Here is a 19,976-nt window from a genome sequence, read left to right as displayed (position 1 = left end):
AATGTTATGTTTTTCCTCCTACCATAACATACAAGTCACCTGCACCTCTGGACCTGGACATAATTCGATCTGTTAAAGCAAAATAAAAAACGGCTGTTGTGCAGGGTGAATTTAGTTCCTTGAGAGAAAGACAGTAATGAAGATGAATATTTTGTGATGATTAAACTGTTACTCTGCAGGCAGCATTCATATATTTTGCAGATTCTGTCTTTTGTACCACATCATCTCCAGCTGAAGCCATTTTCCATAAGGGGGAAAGGAAAATCATTGCAGTGTTTTTGCAAGTGAGACATTTCAGTACTGCTTCTCATTACCCTTCATACCCTAGATGGATGTAAGTTGGATTTCCGATTCTCTTGTGAAGGATCATGTTAAAATAAATTGTGGCAGCTGTGGAGACAGCAAGGAAGATGATAGAAAGATGGATTTACCTGCAAGAAGTTTTTCTGTAGCTGTGCAAGGACTTGACACCATAAGGAGTTATTCTTCATCAGTTCAGTCATTTCATGCAGTATAAACCAGCTGGAGTGACAGTGTCTGTCAGTACATTATATTTGAAGAAGGAAGCAAAGTGGTTTTACGTGTACTGTAACTTAAGCAAAAACCCAACAGCTTCATCCAAAGCAGCACATAAAACTCGTAATGAATGAATACTTATATAATTGAAAACATTGAAATTACTGTCTGTCATCTCTTTAGTGTAAGGAAGAAAACTGCTATTTAAAGAAAAAAAACCTAGTCCCCAGAGGTTTGTTAAAAAGGGGTTTTACTGTAATATAATTGTTGAGGCAGGAGATACCAGATTAATATTCCACAAAAGAGGTCGCTTATAAACAGTTCCAGTGAATTTAGGTATCATTAATCTATGTAAGATTGTTACAACAATCTTAAAAATAAATAAATGAAAGAGGGAAAACCTGTCCAGAAATGCACAAGTTTAGTGCTGCAAAGTGCTGAAGTTTTGAGAACAACATCAAAGCTTATTCAGATTGTGTTTGGTATCCTAGTTAGTTTTCCAACCAATTAGCCATCATTGTAAAGTAGATTCATATGACTATTGAATACTTAGTCTGTTGAGCAGAACAAAAACTGGTAGTTTTTAAAGATATGTCTGGAAGTTTGTGTCTTGGGGACTGTGGGGTTTCAAAGTTAGAGAACAGTTTAGATATGATGACAGTTCAGTGTTCCACAATTTCTGAAGAAATCAGATGAGAGTGTCATACTGTGCAGTAGTTACAAAATGGGTTCAAAATTTTGACCTTCAACTTGGTTGCAGAGTATACATCAGCAGTGAAAAGTCTGACTCACATGGTGAAATAAGTGTGGCTGTGCATTCAGTATTTCAGTTGTGGTACAGATTTGTGTGATGAGGTCCTGCATTGTTGGTACAGGATTAGTATACACTACCATTTTCATAATACCCAAAGTGAATAGTCGAGAGGCTATAATCTGGTGATAGGTGTTGCCATGAGACATGTCTCCCTCTACCAATTCACAGATTTGAGTGTATGGCGCCTGTATGGTGCCATGCATTGGAATCAAAATGGCTGGCGCTCCATCGTTTTGCAACCACATTAATTGATGAAAATGTAGTGACACCTCAGTGAATAGGATCAGAAGAACATCTAAGAGGAAATGAGGTAGATTTGTCCTAGTAATATGGGAGACATTAGATATGACCCAGTTATCTGATCACAAGTTATCCCAGCCCGTAGAATCACAATTAACCTGTTAGTTATTTCTAACCATCTGTACATGTGAATTTTCAAGTGTCCAAATATGTTTGCTGTACAGACTCACAAAGCTGTCTTCAGTGAATGTGCATTAATTGGTAAATATCACCCAAGTGGGAAAATATGGCAGATGTGTGTAGCACTGTAAAGGCTATTGCACAGACTGTATCAGTCACAGGGTCTTCTCCACTACTGTTGCCTGGACTTTCTACAGTTGGTATGGATAACTCTTGCTCACAGGCAACTCTCCACATTATCGTGTGATGCACCAATGTTCTGCAACTTGGGGAGTGCTGGTGGGCATTTTATCTTCAGTTTTCACAACATCCTATTTAAAGACAACCGCTCAGATCAAGGGTGGACAGACTGCATTTGTATTAAAACCTAATAATGGACCAAAATAGAGAATAAGTTATGGAGTGTTTAGGTCTACCGCATATCCCATAAATTCCTCAGTACTACACAATACTACTGTTCCTAAAGAAAAAGTATTAATCACAGAAAAAACACTTTTTTGGAGTACGCAGTATAATTTTGGAAAATCTGTTGTCAGGAAATACAATACCTACTTAAAACTGTTTGGTCCATCATAATCTTACTGTAAAGATCAAATGATACAAATTATTTGTATCAGGAAACCTTTCCACATACAGTTGCGCAACAGTTCTGCCATTGGCATCAGTTTCACCATTTGCAAGCAGCACATCGGTCATTTAGTTACTGGTTTATTGTTGTGTGTTGGCATCTTGAATAGTAGGATTTGTGTCATGTAGATGCCATTGCTTTTGTGCACGTGTAAAATAAGTATGCTTGCGCTGCATTGAGGAAGGACATTTATTTTTAATTATGGCCTTATGGAGATCACGTTGTTGACCATTCACTGTTGAGGCTTATTTGAAAAACAACTTATCTCCTCTCACATTTCAGTGACTCTTTAATTACCATTTTGAGTTGAAGCAACATGGAAATATCCCAGATCAATGGACGATTGTACAGTGGGTGCAACAGTTCAGGATTCTCGTTCAAGGAAAGGAAGTCCATGGCAGTGAAGGACACAATGGACTGTGGCTTAGTTGGAGGAAGCACATCAAGCATTCAACCGAAATCCTCACTGTTCTGCTACCAGACAAGCCTTGGCACTAACAGTGACAGATTGTTTTTTGTGTAGCATCATCTGTGATAACCTGCACTTTCACTTCCAGGTTGTACAGAAACTAAACAAACAAGATAAGTTGCCTGACAAACCTTCTCCTTGTGCTTCCTGGAAATTTCAGCAGCCAACCAGCAGATGTGAAACCAAATACTGATGTTGGATGAGTCCTGTTTTCATGTAGAAAGTGGCCTTTATAAACTGAGGTAATCCTCATGTGACTGCTTTGTGAACGTTTGACCGTGTTGTGTTACATGGCTTTGTTTGGCATCATCGGTCCTTTTTTTAAACGATTTCCTCCTTCCAAGGCTGAATGACAACATACAGTTCCAGCAGGATGTGGCAACAGCTAATACGGCCCACTGGTCTATGAATGTCTTGCAGCTTCATTTTCCTCATTGATACATTTCCAGAACTGGAGACACACATTGGCCAGCATCATTGCCTGATCTGACTGCCCCTTAAGCCGTCGGCACACTGACCTTGCTGCCGAACATTAACGTTGAGCGTGCCAAGTTCAACGTGCTGCTGAACGCTCAGGAACGGTGTGACTTGTGCATATGGTACGTGGGCCCCAGCGTGGTATACGGTATCGCGACACACTCTAGCGGCAGTTGTGGGATGTTTCCAGTTCGTAAATCACACTGTTTACTTAACGGGCGCGCGTAAAATTCCCACGTTAGCTCTATTAAAACGCATATTTTCTGCATCATCCACGAAAAGGAAAGTACCATGTCCAATAAATAAGGACACAGGCTTATAAAAGTTCCATTACAAACAGTGCGGTACTAATTTGGTTCTTGATTATTTCATTATTCCCACATTTTAGTAAAACCCCAAAGTCAGTCTTACATGAGGACTGGTCCTACCCCCCAGTTGCAGAATCTTTGCAACATGTGAATTACAAAGCGTAAAAGAAAAACGAGCAATATATCTTTATACAAGTAGCACAAGCTGCCCTATAGATTAAGCCAATCGAACAAAGTCACCCCTCAAAAAAATGGTTTACATAACATCAAATATTATAATATATTCTTCTATTAAACTAATAATAAAGTATCAGAACCCAATTAAAACACTAACATTAAGAAAAAAATATAGAAGCGTCGAGACGTGAACCGCCACCCCAATTAACACCTCAGCACAGGACACTGACGCTCCTCATTGGGCTACACGAACAACATACAAAGGACCTCCCATTATTTTATGCTAACCATTGCTGAAAACCTTAATCGTAGATATGTTACTAACTGAAATTTAATTATAGGAAGTTGTACCAAGAACAATGCGTTTTGGGTGGATCTTCAGTGCGTCGCTGCCTTCAAATAGCCTACTCTCATAATACGCAAATTACAATACTTATTTTGCCACGAATATGATATTTGTCATTATTTTATTGGAACGAATCACACAGTTAACAACGGGTTTTGCTGTGATTCTCAATTTGCTGGTGTCCATAAACGGCATATATACATATAGGCTTGAAATGAATGCCAATATGGCGCCTCACAACTCAGTACTGAAGGAAGACGGCGTGCGTGTGATGTAGGTGGCGTTGTGCCATCTCATTGGTCAACGCTCAGACGCGCGCTCAGCATATCTGACATGTCAGATATTGCTCTGCACGTTTGGAAAGACTCCCGAACGTGCTATTCCACGCTATGACATCAGAAACTAGGCACGCTCAACGCTCAACGTTTGGATGCTCGGTCCATGTGCCGATGGCTTTACTACTCCTGGGGATACTTGAAGAGTCAAGGGTGTGCTACATGTCTTCATATGGCGGCTGAACTGAAGGAAAGTATGCAAACAGCTGTCGAGGAGATCTCATTGAACATACTGAATCACATGACAGAAGCTTTCATTCACCACCTGCAGGATTGCATGGAACTTGATGATGACTAATCTGTACTGTGTGATATTCAAAACCAAGTAAGGGTGTACGTGATATGTAATGACACACATTTTTCTTTATTTTCAGTGTGTTTCATGTCAGTTTGTTTTGAAGTTATGTCCTTTTTATACTCCACTATTTATTGTGCTGGAAACTACTACAAACCTTTTATGGTGTGGCACAGGAAGTCCATCCTCAACCTGCAGACTCTGACATGGAAGTCTGCGTAATTTGTTAATGACCATCTTTCCTTTGTTTGACCATAGATTCATTTTCACTGAATTCATTCCTTTGGAACTGGTGAAGGCTTAGCACCCCCATTAATTGTCCCAAACTCTACTAGATTAACCATGTTAGTACATTTAGTATACTATTTTGACTGCGTCTTTAATGAGACTAGCTTGAGATGGTTGAAACAAGTTGGTTTTGTTTTTCTTCACGCCATACTGCTTATGTAGGTATTAGCAGCAGTAGAATTTTCTGGCTGATCATGTCTTGTGTTATATCACTGTTCATGTAATCTGTCTTCAAACATCTGACATATGAGCTCAGTACACAATTTTCTACACCACCATGAAGTCTCATAAACTTTTTGGCTCCTTAGGTGAAGATTATTCTTTATGGAACCTAGTAATGTTTATACTTTTACTATGGGACAAAATATATATTTGATCTAGTGTGCCTTGAAAAGCATGCCAATTTAGAAAAATTAACTGCAAACGGACACATACAGAGTTGTATGGATAACTACCAACTGCAGTTATACATCTTAATGCAGCGGTGTACAAACACTTATTAATAGACCTTGAGCTATGTCAGCTTGTCAGTAGAACTGAGCCACCTTCACTTCAAGTTTGTCCAGAATGGGTAGCCCAATAAGTAGACTCCATGTTCATCCTGACTCACACCCATTAAGCAATGTGAATATCCATGAGTCATGTTTAATATTGCAATGATGAAATGCTAGTAAAAGTGCTTCAAGCAAAAAAAAAAAAAAAAAAAGAGAGAGAGAGAGAGAGAGAGAGAGTTGATTTAAAAATAAAATGGGTCTAGGAATTTTGCCCTTCATTTTAAGGACACATACAATGTCAGTTATGTAAAACTTGTATTTTACAATATTGTCATGAGAGGGGGTGTAGGTGAGAGCGTGAAAGAAAAATGGAGAAGATATGAAAGGAATCATGAAGCAAGAGGCAAGGAATTCTTGTAACAAATCTACACAAGAGTGGGTAGGACAGAATGTAGAATGTATGTTAAAGAATGGTTTCCATGTGTCTAGTAATTTTGACCAACTGGGTATCGGGCACTAAACTTCCTTAGTACAGTTAAAATTTTTCCAAAGCATTATGTAGCGTTTCTGTTTAATTACAGTATTTGTTGTCTGCATTACCATGGCCAAAACCTGTAAATATTTCTTATGACTAAAAGGTTGAGCAGAATTTAACATGCAGTAAACATCTGGAGAGCGATCATATGCTCTACATAATTTTTTATTTGATTGTTTTGATCACAAACTTTTTCGTTCAAGATTGGTTTTGGCTATGCAACAGCTCTCTCACTGTGCTGCAGTGCAACATGTCATAAACATTTAAAACATAATACGAGATAGATTCTGAAGATGGCTGTTGCATAGCCGAAATTGCTAATATTTTACAAAAAACTTTGCCATCAAGACAATTAAATAAAAAATTAATTAGAACATTGTACTGGCAACTTATCTATGAAAAGGAAAGTGGTGCAAATTTCACCTATATTAATAACGTATTTTCTTTGTGTACGTGAGCCTCTTCTATATTCTTTCATAGTAAAATCAGTTTCCTGCGCTTTCCATAAAGATTTTGTTAGCCATACAGTTTCTTTTAATTTATTTTATGTAAATGAAGATCATCATCAAACTTCCATTTGTATACATTGTTGATATTCCATTTTTGTGATGTATTTTAATGGCATGGAATTTTTTCAAGATAATAAATTCAGATGCATTAATTAAAGTTTGTAGCATTTTAATCATTTGGTGGCTTACAGATGTGCTAAATAAATTTGGATTTGCAAAAGACCTGACAACCAACTAGTATAATTCAGTTTGTATGTACAATGAATAGATAGTGTATCCCATATGGATAATACGGAACCAATACAAGATTAAATGATGTTATATAAACCTTTAGCTTATTTTTGTCTGTCCAATACATACTAGTGTGTTAATGAGGCTTTGCGTTTTTACAGTGATGGTGGTTCTGTCGATATGAGCCCATCGTCTCCCACAGAAGTTGATGACTTACTGCTTCTACTTGACACAAGTGATAGTGAAGATGAAGACTGGTGGAATGGACGCTATGAAATGGAATGTGATAGTAAAGTGAAGGTTACTGAACAGTTTTTAAATATCTAGATATCTAGTTACGTTATTATGCCTGTGTATGAAACCATCAAGTGAGATAGCACAGTGGTTAAGACATTGGGCCACATCCAGAAGGTTTTATATTTTAGAATAATAATTTTCACTCAAGACTGTGGCAATCAGATGAGGGGAAGGGGTTTGTAACATCAGACATGCAAGTTGATATTGAATTCAGGGTGTATACGACCCGGGACAACCGGGAGATCTGGGAAAAACCCGGGAATTTTTTAATCCGGTAGAAAACTGGGAAAAACCCAGGAATTGTTTACAATTCCGGGAATTTTTCATTGTTTTAGTTTTCAGTTAAATTTTTGTGATTTTGAGAGGTAAGAACCAATACTCCTTGAGAGGTAAGAACCAATACTCTAACAAAGAATATTACTGTACCCCGCTACTGCAGAATAAAACTGCAGCAACGAAACATGAGCGAGAGAAGAAGGAAAAAAAAAAAAGAAAGGTAAAACAAACTTAAGTTTCAAAGGAAATGCACTGCATACAACAACAAAACACAGTGCTCATACAAGTGTCTGCCAACAGCAAAGTGTGTCAAAGGCTTTAGGAAGACTGCAGTGCTTCATAACAACAAATTGCCTCCGAGGAGCGTGACGTGACAACTGTTTAAATTAGATTCCTTTGAGCAGTTGGGGGCGGGCTCTTGTGCATGCGTAGTTGAGTCACGTATGAGTAGTACCTTCTCCCGCTTCTCGTTACAGAAGTGTGGCTTGGCGCCACTACCTAATATTGCCCCAGTTTGGAACTATAGTAAATCCGGGCGTGATGCACAGAGCAGTCTGAGTTGTGGTGGGGAGGTGGGTCACCTCCACGTAACCTGTGTTTACGTTCAGGGCTTTTGTTGTTTCCTCTTCGTTTATTGCTCTCACGTTAAATGATAAAACAGATTTTTTTGACCGGGAGATATCAAATTAATTAAAACACGTTCGCATAATTACGGATGTCTAAAATATGTCATTAGTTTCAGATTTTATTTCCGCCTTTCTGACAGTCAAGCATTAATCGCCTGCAGAACAATGAAGTTATCTTTGTTGGTTTGCTGAAGAGATTTGGCTTTTATTAATCTTTTCTGCTGAGGCAGTCAGTTTATTTGAAACGAACTGTTTAATTTCACACTGTTGGCTGGTTTCAACTGTTTGCTGATTTCGAGTGCACATATGACATTATGCCATAATAAAGAACCAAACATGAGATAATATAATACTGGTACTCCTAGAAAATTTACATCCGAATCTGGACAAACAAATGTGCACTTTAAGCCGAATTATGCATTTTAGTATGGTTCACGAAATTACGATGTTCTTGAAGTATCCTTTGATGTCTTGTTTCTTTTATGACCTAATGTAAGATCTTTTAATGTTTTACACGTACGAACATATGGCCTTCCTGCGTCATCGCATGGTGATGACTGTTATCTGGCGCTCTCTTGCAACTGCTGAAACGAACCTATTTCCAACAGGTAGCGGGAAAATATTTCGAGTGGTGGTTTGAAAATCATTACATACATTAAAAGCAAATTTTCTTTTACGCAAGATGAACAATGTATGATGAATTTCGTAAATAACAAAGCGTTTGACTCTCATTTAAAAATCAACTCTTTGAGGATGGCCATTTAGAAGAATTTTGAGCTCAGAAGATCACACATTTACGTCGTTATTAAAAATTTTACTGGCACATTTGTGTGATGTATCTTAAAGTGTATCACACGCAGAAAAGATCAACATTATAAGTGGAAGCTTAGCTTCTCTTCCAGCTTATTAATCTTGGAGACCAATATTATATGTGAATGCTATGTATATTAATTTAAACCATTAACATTTCTTATTTGTGCTTTCGCACTACTTAAGAGTGATCTTGCTATTGGCTGACTACATCACATGTCCTATGCTGTCATCAATTGGCGAGATCACGTGACATGAGTGATGAGTGGCTTACAAAAGCCCATCGCAATCTCGATTTCAATGCTTCGGAAAGTAACATGCAGTATTTGGTGGAATTCAAATTTATACCTTCATAATACGAAAATATGCAGCATACATATTGCTGCACATCAGAGGTGTTTCAAAACTTTTTTTTTTTTTTTTTTTTTTTTTTCCCCCCCGCCCCCTGAGTTTCATTTTCTAAAGTCATGGGAAATTCTACGTCGGTATATAAAACCATAAACATTCAAAGGATTGATGAGTTTTACAGTGCCACTTAACACAGAAAAAGTGTATTTTTGCCCGGGAGAAAGTGTATTTTTAACTGGGAAAAATCCGGGAATTATTTTTCCTTGTCCACGTAGACATCCTGTGAATTGAACCATCTGCTAAAGCAACTTGTGTACTGCATCCTGTACCTACAGACAACTGTATTTAATGACTGTTCTGAAATGATAACAGTCACTTAAAAAAAACTGTGTTTATAATAAGTCAGTTTCTTTTATGTTGTTTGTCCAAAGAATGTTTCAATTATGTTATCTGAAATAGTTCAAGACTACTTCCAGTATCCAACTTTTGTGGGTGGTCGCCCATAAAGAAATTACTTTGCCATGCATTATTAATAGTGACCATAGAATATCACTCAGCCATCTTCAAACTGCTCAGAACTCATGATTCTTCATAATTAATTCTACAAAGTTATTACCCGTCAATATTCAATCTGTGTCACACCTCTCATATGTCTTTGTAACACAGCCTGACTATCACTCTGTACCAGTAGCCACTAACTCCATTGTCTCAAACCACACACAGTCTACTTGAGATCTCTGACCATTGGCACAAAACTTTAACATCCAGAAACCTCTAGCATGTCAGTGAAATCACAACCACCAGACGCTAATATTGGTCTTTACCAAGGGTGTCGATAATTGTACGGTTATAAGGTGTGTGACTCAAATACCTGTTCAACCAGTTAGGCTTTCTGTTAATTTCCTTAATCACATAAGGCAAATAATGGGACAGTTCCTTTAAAAGGATGCAATACATCTTCTTCCTCATTGTTCTCCATTCTGAATTTGTACTCAGGATAATGACCTTTTCATCAGTGGATTTGTAACACTTTGAGTACCACATATATCTGTGCCATGAGCATCAAAGGAAATTCAAAGGCCATTGTCTTGTGCTGTGGATGTGAGATATCGATTTTTATAGCTTTCAGACATCTCTGTTGTCTTTAGCTTGTCAAGTAGTAAGTTTCATTTCGTCTCAGCTTATTATTATGGTCATGTGAAAAAATGTTTTTAGTGAGCATGCGTTTGCTGCCTTTGTATATTGTGATTGCAGTTTTGATATATCTTGTGTCATTGATGACTGATCCTTTTGTTCTCCAAGAAGCAAATATGCACCAAGAACTGATGAAATGCAAAATGGAGTTTCAAGTAGTGATACATTTTATGAATTACAATTTCATTATAGAAACCTGTATCTAAGATAAACCAACATTTTCTGGCAGTGTAAATAAGTTTTTATATTATATTTTTTACAAGTGATGCTGTGTAATGGTGAAACACTGAGCTGAGCATAACAGTTGGTATTTTTTCCAGGAGTTATTTACAGTTAGTATATTTTCCAAAATATAACTAGAATCTTATTATCATTTGGTGTTTATGTAAAGTAATATGCAGTTTTCAAATATGGTATATTTTCCAAAATATGACTAGAATCTGATTATCATTTGGTGTTTTATGTAAAGTAATATGCAGTTTTCAAATATGGGTTTAAGTTGGTAAATATCTTCTTTTTGTGTTGTAAAGTTATGTAGGTTGGCTGTGCAGCCTCACTGTTCTCTTACATTTGTAGCCTTATCACATCATCCCTCCACCATTCAAGACTCTTTCATGGATACATGCATGACAAGCATAGTGCTCCAAGCCATTGCAATAACCCTTCTTTTCTGTACTGCAGTTCCTGCCTAATGGTATTCCATGGCCCACTCTTAAGCTTTGCTGCTTTTTTTCTGACAACTTGGTTCTCATCTGGCTCTTATCTTGGCTTATTCTCTTGACCCTTTACATAACATTCTACCTTTCTTAGCTTCTTCACAACATAGTATGTGGGTATATACTTGAGTACAATCGTCATGATATCCATTTCTGGGAAGACTGTCTACCAGATGCAAAACCTAAAAGTGACCAGTCCATTCTAGGAAGGGTCAGCACCCCATGGAGGTGACAAAGATTAAGATGTAACGTTCTGTTGATGATGTTGTTATATACGGAACATAAGACTGGACAGAAGAAGAAGGGAGAAGGAAATTGGCTGTGTTCTTTTCAAGGAACCATGACATTTTTGTTCTTAACCAATTTTTTTTTAATTTTTTTTTTAAATGGGGGGGGGGGGGGGGGCAACTGTGAACAAAACTAAGTGAGGATGGCTGGGTGAGTATGTTGTCATTATTCCTCTTGTATGTTAGTTCAGTGTATTCACAAGTGCTGGCCGCTGTGATCGAGCAGTTCTAGGTGCTTCAGTCCGGAACTGCGCTGCTGCTGCTGCTGCTGCTGCTGCTGCTGCTGCTGCTGCGGTCGCAGGTTCAAATCCTGCCTCGGGCATGGATGTGTGTGATGTCCTTAGGTTAATTAGGTTTAAGTAGTTCTAAGTCTAGGGGACTGATGACATCAGATGTTAACTCCCATAGTGCTTAGAGCCATTTGAACTATTCACAAGTGACTGCTCATGTAACTTGGTAGGAGAACGGGTATGAGTGTGATGAGAAGTAGTAATTAGAAATAAAATACAAACAAAACACCTCTGAGGGTTTTCCTTCCTTGCATTCCACTTTGTTTATGTTATTTTATCCTATATCATATGCACACCTTATGATCCTATGGGAATATCCTCAGTAAGGCTCTGTTCATACCTTACGTGAAGGCGGGTCAGTCAGTAAAAACTGGAAATGACATTTTATTCACAAAGCAATTTGAATAAGATACATATCACCATGGTTTTTACACACACACACACACACACACACACACACACACACACACACACACACACAGGTTTGCAAGCACTTGACACAATGTAGCTGTCAATATTGACAAACTTTCTGCAACCAATCATCTAGAAAAGCTTTCAAAATCACTTCTGGTCTTCTCAGAATTGCCGTGGATAACTGAAAAGTGATTATCATGTAGCCTTCAATTCAGAAGATGGAAAGACAACCAGTGTTTCTTTTTGACAAAATATAGGGACATCATTTTGCTGCATAAAGATATGCCTTATAGAAATGTAAGTGTCAAGTATACAGAGACAGAACACTGTTTTTGTTGAATACATTTATGTTGGATAGTGTTAAGTAATTAACTCCAGTGACCAGTGCAGGGCATTCCACAGCACCCAAAGAACAACCGAACAACCTTGATCTTCTCTTGTGCTTCCGAACTAGGTGATTTCCAGGCTTACCTGGCAGACTTGCTGTTTAAAATGTATTGATTGAGCTGCTTGTCATCAATGGCCATGGGAGATGGGGAATGAAAATGAGACCGGCTCTCCCATACTGAAGCATGTGCCAAGAATTGCTGCATTTGCAGGCTATCATACAACATAGTGAATGGACTACCATAGGAAAGGTTTAAGATTCTTGCTAGATATATTCAGTGGTATTCCATTTTAGTGGTGACAGTATTATTGATTGTGATCAGCAGTTCTGTATAGCATCTGTAGAACCCATTTGTTTATATGTACTGTGACAGTACTTCAGGATCTATCTTGGCTAGAATAAAAATGTGAATAAATAAATGCATGAAAATAGATAATAAATTGAAACACTAAAAAGTGATTTGTTGTATAAAAACCTCTTCAAAGTCAGTTGTTTCATTGTACCAGGTGCACAAGTATGAAATGCAGATTGTTTCATCCAAAAAAAAACATGTTAAACTCAGAGGAATAATACTTTATTCAAATTATGCTCCATCATTTGTTATGCATTTTTCCCATCTTTCGGGCAGTTTGTGAATACCACGCCAGTAAAAATTTTCTGCTTTTGCTGCGAACCATTCATCAAGCCATTTTTTCACATATTCGTACAAGCCAAAGTGCTGCTCAGCAAATGCATGACCCATCAATGCAAACAAGTAGTAATCAGGAGCCAAGTCTGGTGAGTAAGCCACATGGGCTAGAAGTTGCCAGCTGTATGTTTCCAGTGTGTCATGAACCGGTTTTGCTGTATGTGGAGGAGCACTGTCATGAAGGAAAATGACTTTATGTTGCCTCTTTCGGTATTGTGACCTTTTTTCAAGCAGCAAACAGTTCCCATCAGTCATTGTTGTTGGTAACATGTAGTATGAACCATTTCCCTAGGTTTTAACAGCTCATAATAAACCGGACCCCTCTGGTTCCACCAGACACAGAGCATCATCTGTTTGCCAAAGCGATTGATCTTGCGCTCGATGTGATTGGTGGGCCTGGGTCTACCCATGATTTTTTTGTGCATGGCATTCTCAAACTAAATCCACAATTCACTCCCTGTAACTGTACAATGCAAAAATGACTTCCTTTTGTACCGAGCAAGCAAAATCTCAGGTGTTTTTGCTCTTTTCCATTTGCCTGTTATTCAACTCATGTGGTATGCACCTACCGGTCTCTTGAATTTCCCCCTCTTTTTTTCACCAATTGGAAGCAGCTTTTTGACTAACACTGAATTGCTTGGTGAGTTGTTTTTGTGTTTGCAAATCATCTTCTTTCAGTAATGCTTCCAATTCCACATCTTCATATTTTTTTGGCAGTTTTCCATGTTCCTTCTCTGCAACATCGAAGTCACCACTTTAGAAATACTGAAACCATTGTTGGCACGTATCTTGCGATTGAGCATGTTCACCATAAGCTTCTTGAAGTAATTGGTATGATTCAGCAGCAGTTTTCTTCAAGTGAAAACAAAAAATTAATGCTGTCTGTGAATGCTCTTTGTTCGGTATAGATTTCGACATATTGAACTCAGTAACAGAACACTATGCACACACGTTTCCAATTTATCACTGTACGTCTGACAGTTGTTGATGACACAAAAAAATGGTCCTGTGCCAAATTTAACTGCAGTGGTGCGACATCTGTTGTCTGAAATACACATTTCACACTTGTACACCTGGTAGACCAACCCGTTTTTTGTAGTCAATTTTCCCCATAACATAGTGGCAACATTTGTCAAGTGTATGTGTATATGCATTTCATGTTTCGTATCTTCACCATTTGACCCCACTCATCTCACAAAGTACTTCACCACTTTAGTTATACTGCCTGAGTTATTCTTATTCTTTATTGACTTGCCCTACTTTTTTACCTTTTTCCATTTCTTACTCTAGTTCAAGGGAAAAAAAATTATACAAGTAGATCCACAAAGCTCCAAATCCTGTGTAGTCTTTGATTGATCCAGCTATCCTTACCACAGTTTTCAGTCCTACACCAAAAGGAGATAACTAGAATGAAATTCTGAATTTTTGATGGCTGCTGAACATAACAACAGTAACTGTCACTTGTGTGATAGTGAGATTGTGTGTACTGCAGTAACCAGTTACTTTGTCTCTCTTGCCTGAATGGAGTTAGTAGTGCAACCGTCTGTTACAGTTAACAAATAATGCTCTCTACCTGCAAATACCCCGCCACAGCTGAAGACATATTAACGCTTAGACTCAATGACATCTGCTTATGTAGTACAATCTCTTATGGAACTGGTGAAAATGTCAGAACAGCATACATTACTTGATATTCTACAATCATATGTATCATAAAATTTACATTTTTTTTTTGTCTATTATAATTATTTGATTTTTGAGCCATACCCGTATTAACGTTTAGAATATTTCAAAAGGTCCATGGTTTTTTGTATCTTTTTATGACTCTACAAGAAGTAATCATAGTTGTACAAAATGGCTCTAACAGTTACCTCACTGCTTAAGTGTCATAATGGAGGACAGGAAAGTGCATTTTCCCGTATGCTGTCATTCAAGGTAGCATCATGAGTGATTCACAGGAGAGCATGATATTGATACTACCCAAAGCTAACAATAATATAAGTAGATAGATTCTAAAGCAAGACAGCGAAATCACTGTCACAAAATTCATTACTCTGTTAAATTCTTCATTTGTGTGGCAATATTGTCCGCAGTTGCTTTACAATTCCTGAGGTATTTTCATTCCATCATCACAACTACAACTGGTGGGGGGAAAAAAAAACATGCATTTTCTTGTAGCTGTAATGATGCCATCGTCAGTTATGATTACAGAGGGCATGTGGATCACTGAGACTGGACAGTTGATCAGCGGAAACATTTCCCCTGGTCGGATGAAACACATTTCTTTTTACATCAGATAGATGGTTTGTGTCTGGATACACCATCATCCAGATGGATGGCTGCTAAAAACATGCACCTCACAGATGCAGCAGGATAATTGTTCCTCTCACTAGGCGAGAATCACGCCACAGTGTTCTGAGGAGCATGCTAGGGAACTCACATTGATGTCTTGGCCACCAGATTTGTGTCATCTGAACCTGGTGGTACATATCCGGGGCTATTGGACCCCAGCTCTGCACCCACACACCACAAGCCCCTAATTTATGGGTATTGCATGACCTGTGCAAAGACATCTGGTGCTGCTTACCTCTGGAAACCTACTAAGAACTTCTTGAATCATGCCATGCAGAATTACTGCTGCATTGCATTCCATAGGTGGACCAACATGCTTTTAACTAGGTGGTCATAATGTTTTGGCTCATCAGTGTTTATAAAATTTTTGTATTACATCATCAGTTAACAGAAATATGCTTTTGGCAGTTGAGGTTTTTTATAAACTCAAATAAAAAAATAACAGGTTGCGTGTATTACCACTAGGAAATTGTTACCCACACAGAATTATTGATATTTTTTTTAATTGCCAGCTCCTGCTTCCCCCTCCCTCCTACCCCCGTATTCCACCCCCTGCCATTCCCAATACATTATATTTCAAACTCTTCAGTGTTGATAACTGTGAAAAGTCATATTTATACATTGCAGACTCTTTAGTACCACTAACTATGGAAAGTCATTTTTGGCTAAATTATGTTCCTTTTCTGCTTTAAATGCATGAACCCCACCCCTAAAAGAAGCCATACAAGAAGAGCTCATTCTACTGTATGAGGATAACACATGTTGCAGTTCTGTATCTCAACACTAGTGTTCTACAATGCAAACAACTGTGCTTTTAAAGACAAAAGGTCAGCTTTAAATTATCGTACTTTGTTTTTTGGTGGTTGCTTGTTTTGATGAAGAATTAATTCATGCCCAGGCTTGATGCCAAAACAGCTCAACAAAGTGCACATAGGCACTCCAAGTCAATGCTGCCTTCTCCAGGTCACCACTTGTGCCCAAACTTTTTGCTGGCGTCCTCTTTTGTGAAATCCTTATATGAAGGTCCACTGCCTTCTACCACTTGATCAACCCTTCATTTGAAGTAATGCTGATGACATGGTACTATGTCCCTACAGTTTCCTGAAAGTAAGGATATTTATCTCAACTCTGTTTACGACCCATCAACAGTACTTTCTTCTTTCCACGATTCTAGTTTCAGATATCACAGCTGGAGTCTGCTGTATATTTCCTAATACTTCTCCTTCTCCTGCTCCTGCTACCACCCTGGGCTCTTCTCTAGTGAACCCATACAGCAGATGTAATGTAAAATTCTCACAGTGTCTTTCACCTGGCCTTTCTACCAGCTGCCAGTGCCTACCCAACCTCCTTCCTTATACCTTCCTCGAGTTTCAGTGTGTTTCATTGCTTCCTCCAATTCTGTCTGAAAGACATAAATGTTCTTTTACATTTCCTCAATTGGATTTTGCCTATAGTATGCACATGCTTTCCAATTTCTCCAGTTCCAGGAGTGAGGAATGGTGTTTCACAATGATTTCTCCATTGCACTCCAACAGTGAAAGTGTTCCTTACGTACCGTTTATTCTGGCGTTGCACAGAGAAAGGAGAGGTTAGAGTTTAACATAAATTTAACAACAATGTCATTAGAGAAGGAGTAGCACAAGTCTGGAGAGCACAAGAATAGTGTAGGAAATAGACCATGTCTTGATGAGTCCAAAGGAGAATGATTGTAAGAGCCCTTTAAATTGGTCACTCCCTGAGACACATTTCACAGCGATTACTGATGACTGTGTCCACTGTTAGGTAAGTTACTGTGAAACAGACTTTCAAGAGTAGTATTAAGCTCATTTTTTTTTATTTGTTTGGCAAAATAAATCAACTGATGGGGACCATCAAATTCTAAATGTACTGCACAAATCAATTGTCAGACACCCTTGTCAGTCACTGTAGAGGACTATCATTACAGCTCAGGTGGTTGTGATGATAGTTGTAAGTAGTTTATGTCAATTAAAAAAAAAAAAAAAATCTGATCATTAGTTGCTTCTCTCAAAATACTCAGTTTAGGATCCTCTACTATCTCTAAAACTTCACCCTAATGGTCCAAGACTTGACCTGTCTCGACTTTGCTCAATCCTCCTCCAAAGTATCCACTACATTGTGACATTTTATTTTGTATTACAGTGTGGCATTTTTCGGTCGGCACAACTCTCTTGAATTCAGCAGAATTGTGGTGCAAGTGCTGTTTACCCTTCACTCTTTGTTCTGGGTATGAAGGACATTCACAGGTCCAGTGGCTGTGTGAATGATAAGAAGCAGTGCAGCAATCTATTGTCACAAGCCTTTAAAACTGAATGGGAATGTCTGAAGAGAGACTCAAGAATTCTCAGATTATGTAGTTGCTTAATCAACAGATACTGCAAATTTGCTGCAAAATGACCTTACAACACCATAAAGAAACAAACTAAAGATTTATTTGGCAGCGAAAGAGCAAAAAATTACAATGATTGACACATGAGATTCATTGTTCTGTTCATGAAGAACACTATGCTAAATTTGCAGGTAGGGAGCACAAAGAAATTGGTGGTACGAATAGTAAAATGTCTGAAGTCTCGTACATTATTCCACTTGCAGTTGCAACAGATTTTGTGGAATTGAATGGAGAGTACATGGAGTTTATATATTACTGCAAAGTATGTTGGTTGAGTAAAGCAACATGCCTGTAATGATTCTTCAATTTAAAACCCACTAATGCTGAACTTACGAAGGAGAAAAGGGGTGCAATAATAAAAATTAGAATATCTGGAATGGATTACAGACCTTGCATTTGAAATGGACTTGATCGCACAATGCCCACAGTAAGATATTGCTAGGCCGGAAACAACTTATTTCTGACCTGATGGGGAGGTATTAAAAAATAAAATGACATTGTAGAAGGGACACATTCTGACAAACATATTCCAGTTCTCTAAGCTGACTAGTGTTAAAGAAAATATGAGGTTTGAAAAGTTCATTGTGGCCCCGAAAGAATTACAAGGATACTTTTCTAAACATTTTGAGGACACTACCAATCTTACATCTGTTTGCGAGCTGTGTTTGAGACACTTTGCCATTTCAGCTGAAAATGCCCCCTTGCGTGTGAAATCTAACTAATTGATGTGCAGTGTTATTCCTGTTTTAAAGACAAATCCTTTTATGTTAAAACTGTCCATGATGTGTACATTGTTTTCCTCAAGTAGTCTCTATAATGAGGTTGCAAAAGTGGTACAATATTTTAATCAACATATGTGTGTTACATGGCAACCAGAGTCTGAAAAATCTGTCCCTGGATCCGCCCATACGCTGACTGTACGAGATAATCTAATATTTATGTCTACAGCATGCCAAAAATAAATACTGAAAATTTATTTTGTTTGTGATCTATGTTTCTGAGAAAAGTGAAATTCGAAACCCAGTCATAGGCAGTGGAGCTGCATTGCCATTTAAAATTGGCACATTCACTGTTACCCCCTCTTACAGTTGCTCGTGCTTACACATTGTACTGTGACAGGGGGGGGGGGGGGGGGGGGGGGGGGGGAAATGAGCAGCCAGGATGAGTACTGTAGCACTCGTGTGATGGCACAGCTCGCAAGCTAAATTCCCGGCCACTCCTGAAATAGAGTGATATCATTAAGTGATGAATAACGTAGGTTTGCAGAGCAGGAAGGAGACATGATACAAACAAATTTGTTGTTTATTTTCAAGTGTGTTTATGTTGTAAATATAAAGTTTTTCTTCTCTGTTAATAAAGATATGTTTTTGTGTTATACCATTTTCAATGAATGCTGTCTTTATCAACGTGTTTGCAGTGAAACCAATCAATTTTAATCAATAAGGTTGAGAGCTGTCAATGGTTACGTAATGACAAATGTGTTCGGCCCAAATTATAGTGCTCAGTTGTAAATGATACATTGTCTTGATAATTTGTGGGCTTCTAAATACATTATTAGAGTTAATTTGATGATTAAAAATGAATGTTAAAGAAATTATTTGTGTTCACTGACATTCTAATTGGGCCTTTTCTCTCTTAGGTCTTCTTCACACGCAATGGCAAAACAATTGGCATTAGGCAAGTCAGAATTCCTAAAGGAGGATTTTTCCCTACAGTTGGTATGCTGAGTGTTGATGAGAAGGTACGAGTTGACCTAAGGCCTCTAACTGGCTGATTTTGGTGCCTACTAATAGAAAAATGTAATTCTGGAATAAATAAAAATGTTACTGGCTGCAGAATTTATTAAGAACTCAATGAACGATCATGTGTTTATATTTGCAGTTATAGTGTGAAATACTCTTTCCAGTGTGGCTGAATGCCATTGTGTTATAAGACGGGCTAATTGTATATGTATTTTCCTGCCTTTACATATATTTTATAACTGTCTTCCAGATGGAGACAAATAAATACATTTTACTAAAACACTTCAATTATAATTTTG

At 38.0% G+C, this 19,976-nt stretch overlaps 1 protein-coding gene across 3 annotated transcripts in view; it reads left to right on the top strand.

Moving 5' to 3' along the window:
- LOC124556630 (SPRY domain-containing protein 3-like) overlaps window positions 1–19,957 on the top strand; it is a 203,255-nt gene extending 183,298 nt beyond the window's left edge. For all 3 annotated transcript variants that reach the window (XM_047130600.1, XM_047130598.1, XM_047130599.1), the window contains exons 6-7: window positions 7,004–7,142; window positions 19,575–19,957. In XM_047130600.1, the coding sequence (XP_046986556.1) occupies window positions 7,004–7,142; window positions 19,575–19,709 (274 nt within the window). In that variant the 3' untranslated portion in view covers window positions 19,710–19,957. The remainder of the gene's footprint in view (window positions 1–7,003; window positions 7,143–19,574) is intronic.
- Window positions 19,958–19,976: the final 19 nt, after the last annotated feature.

This window comes from Schistocerca americana, chromosome X (genome assembly GCF_021461395.2).
Source record: "Schistocerca americana isolate TAMUIC-IGC-003095 chromosome X, iqSchAmer2.1, whole genome shotgun sequence".
Classification (NCBI taxonomy): domain Eukaryota; kingdom Metazoa; phylum Arthropoda; class Insecta; order Orthoptera; family Acrididae; genus Schistocerca; species Schistocerca americana.
The sequence above is the reverse complement of the archived record's forward strand: the minus strand, read 5'-3'. Positions and strand labels throughout refer to the sequence as shown.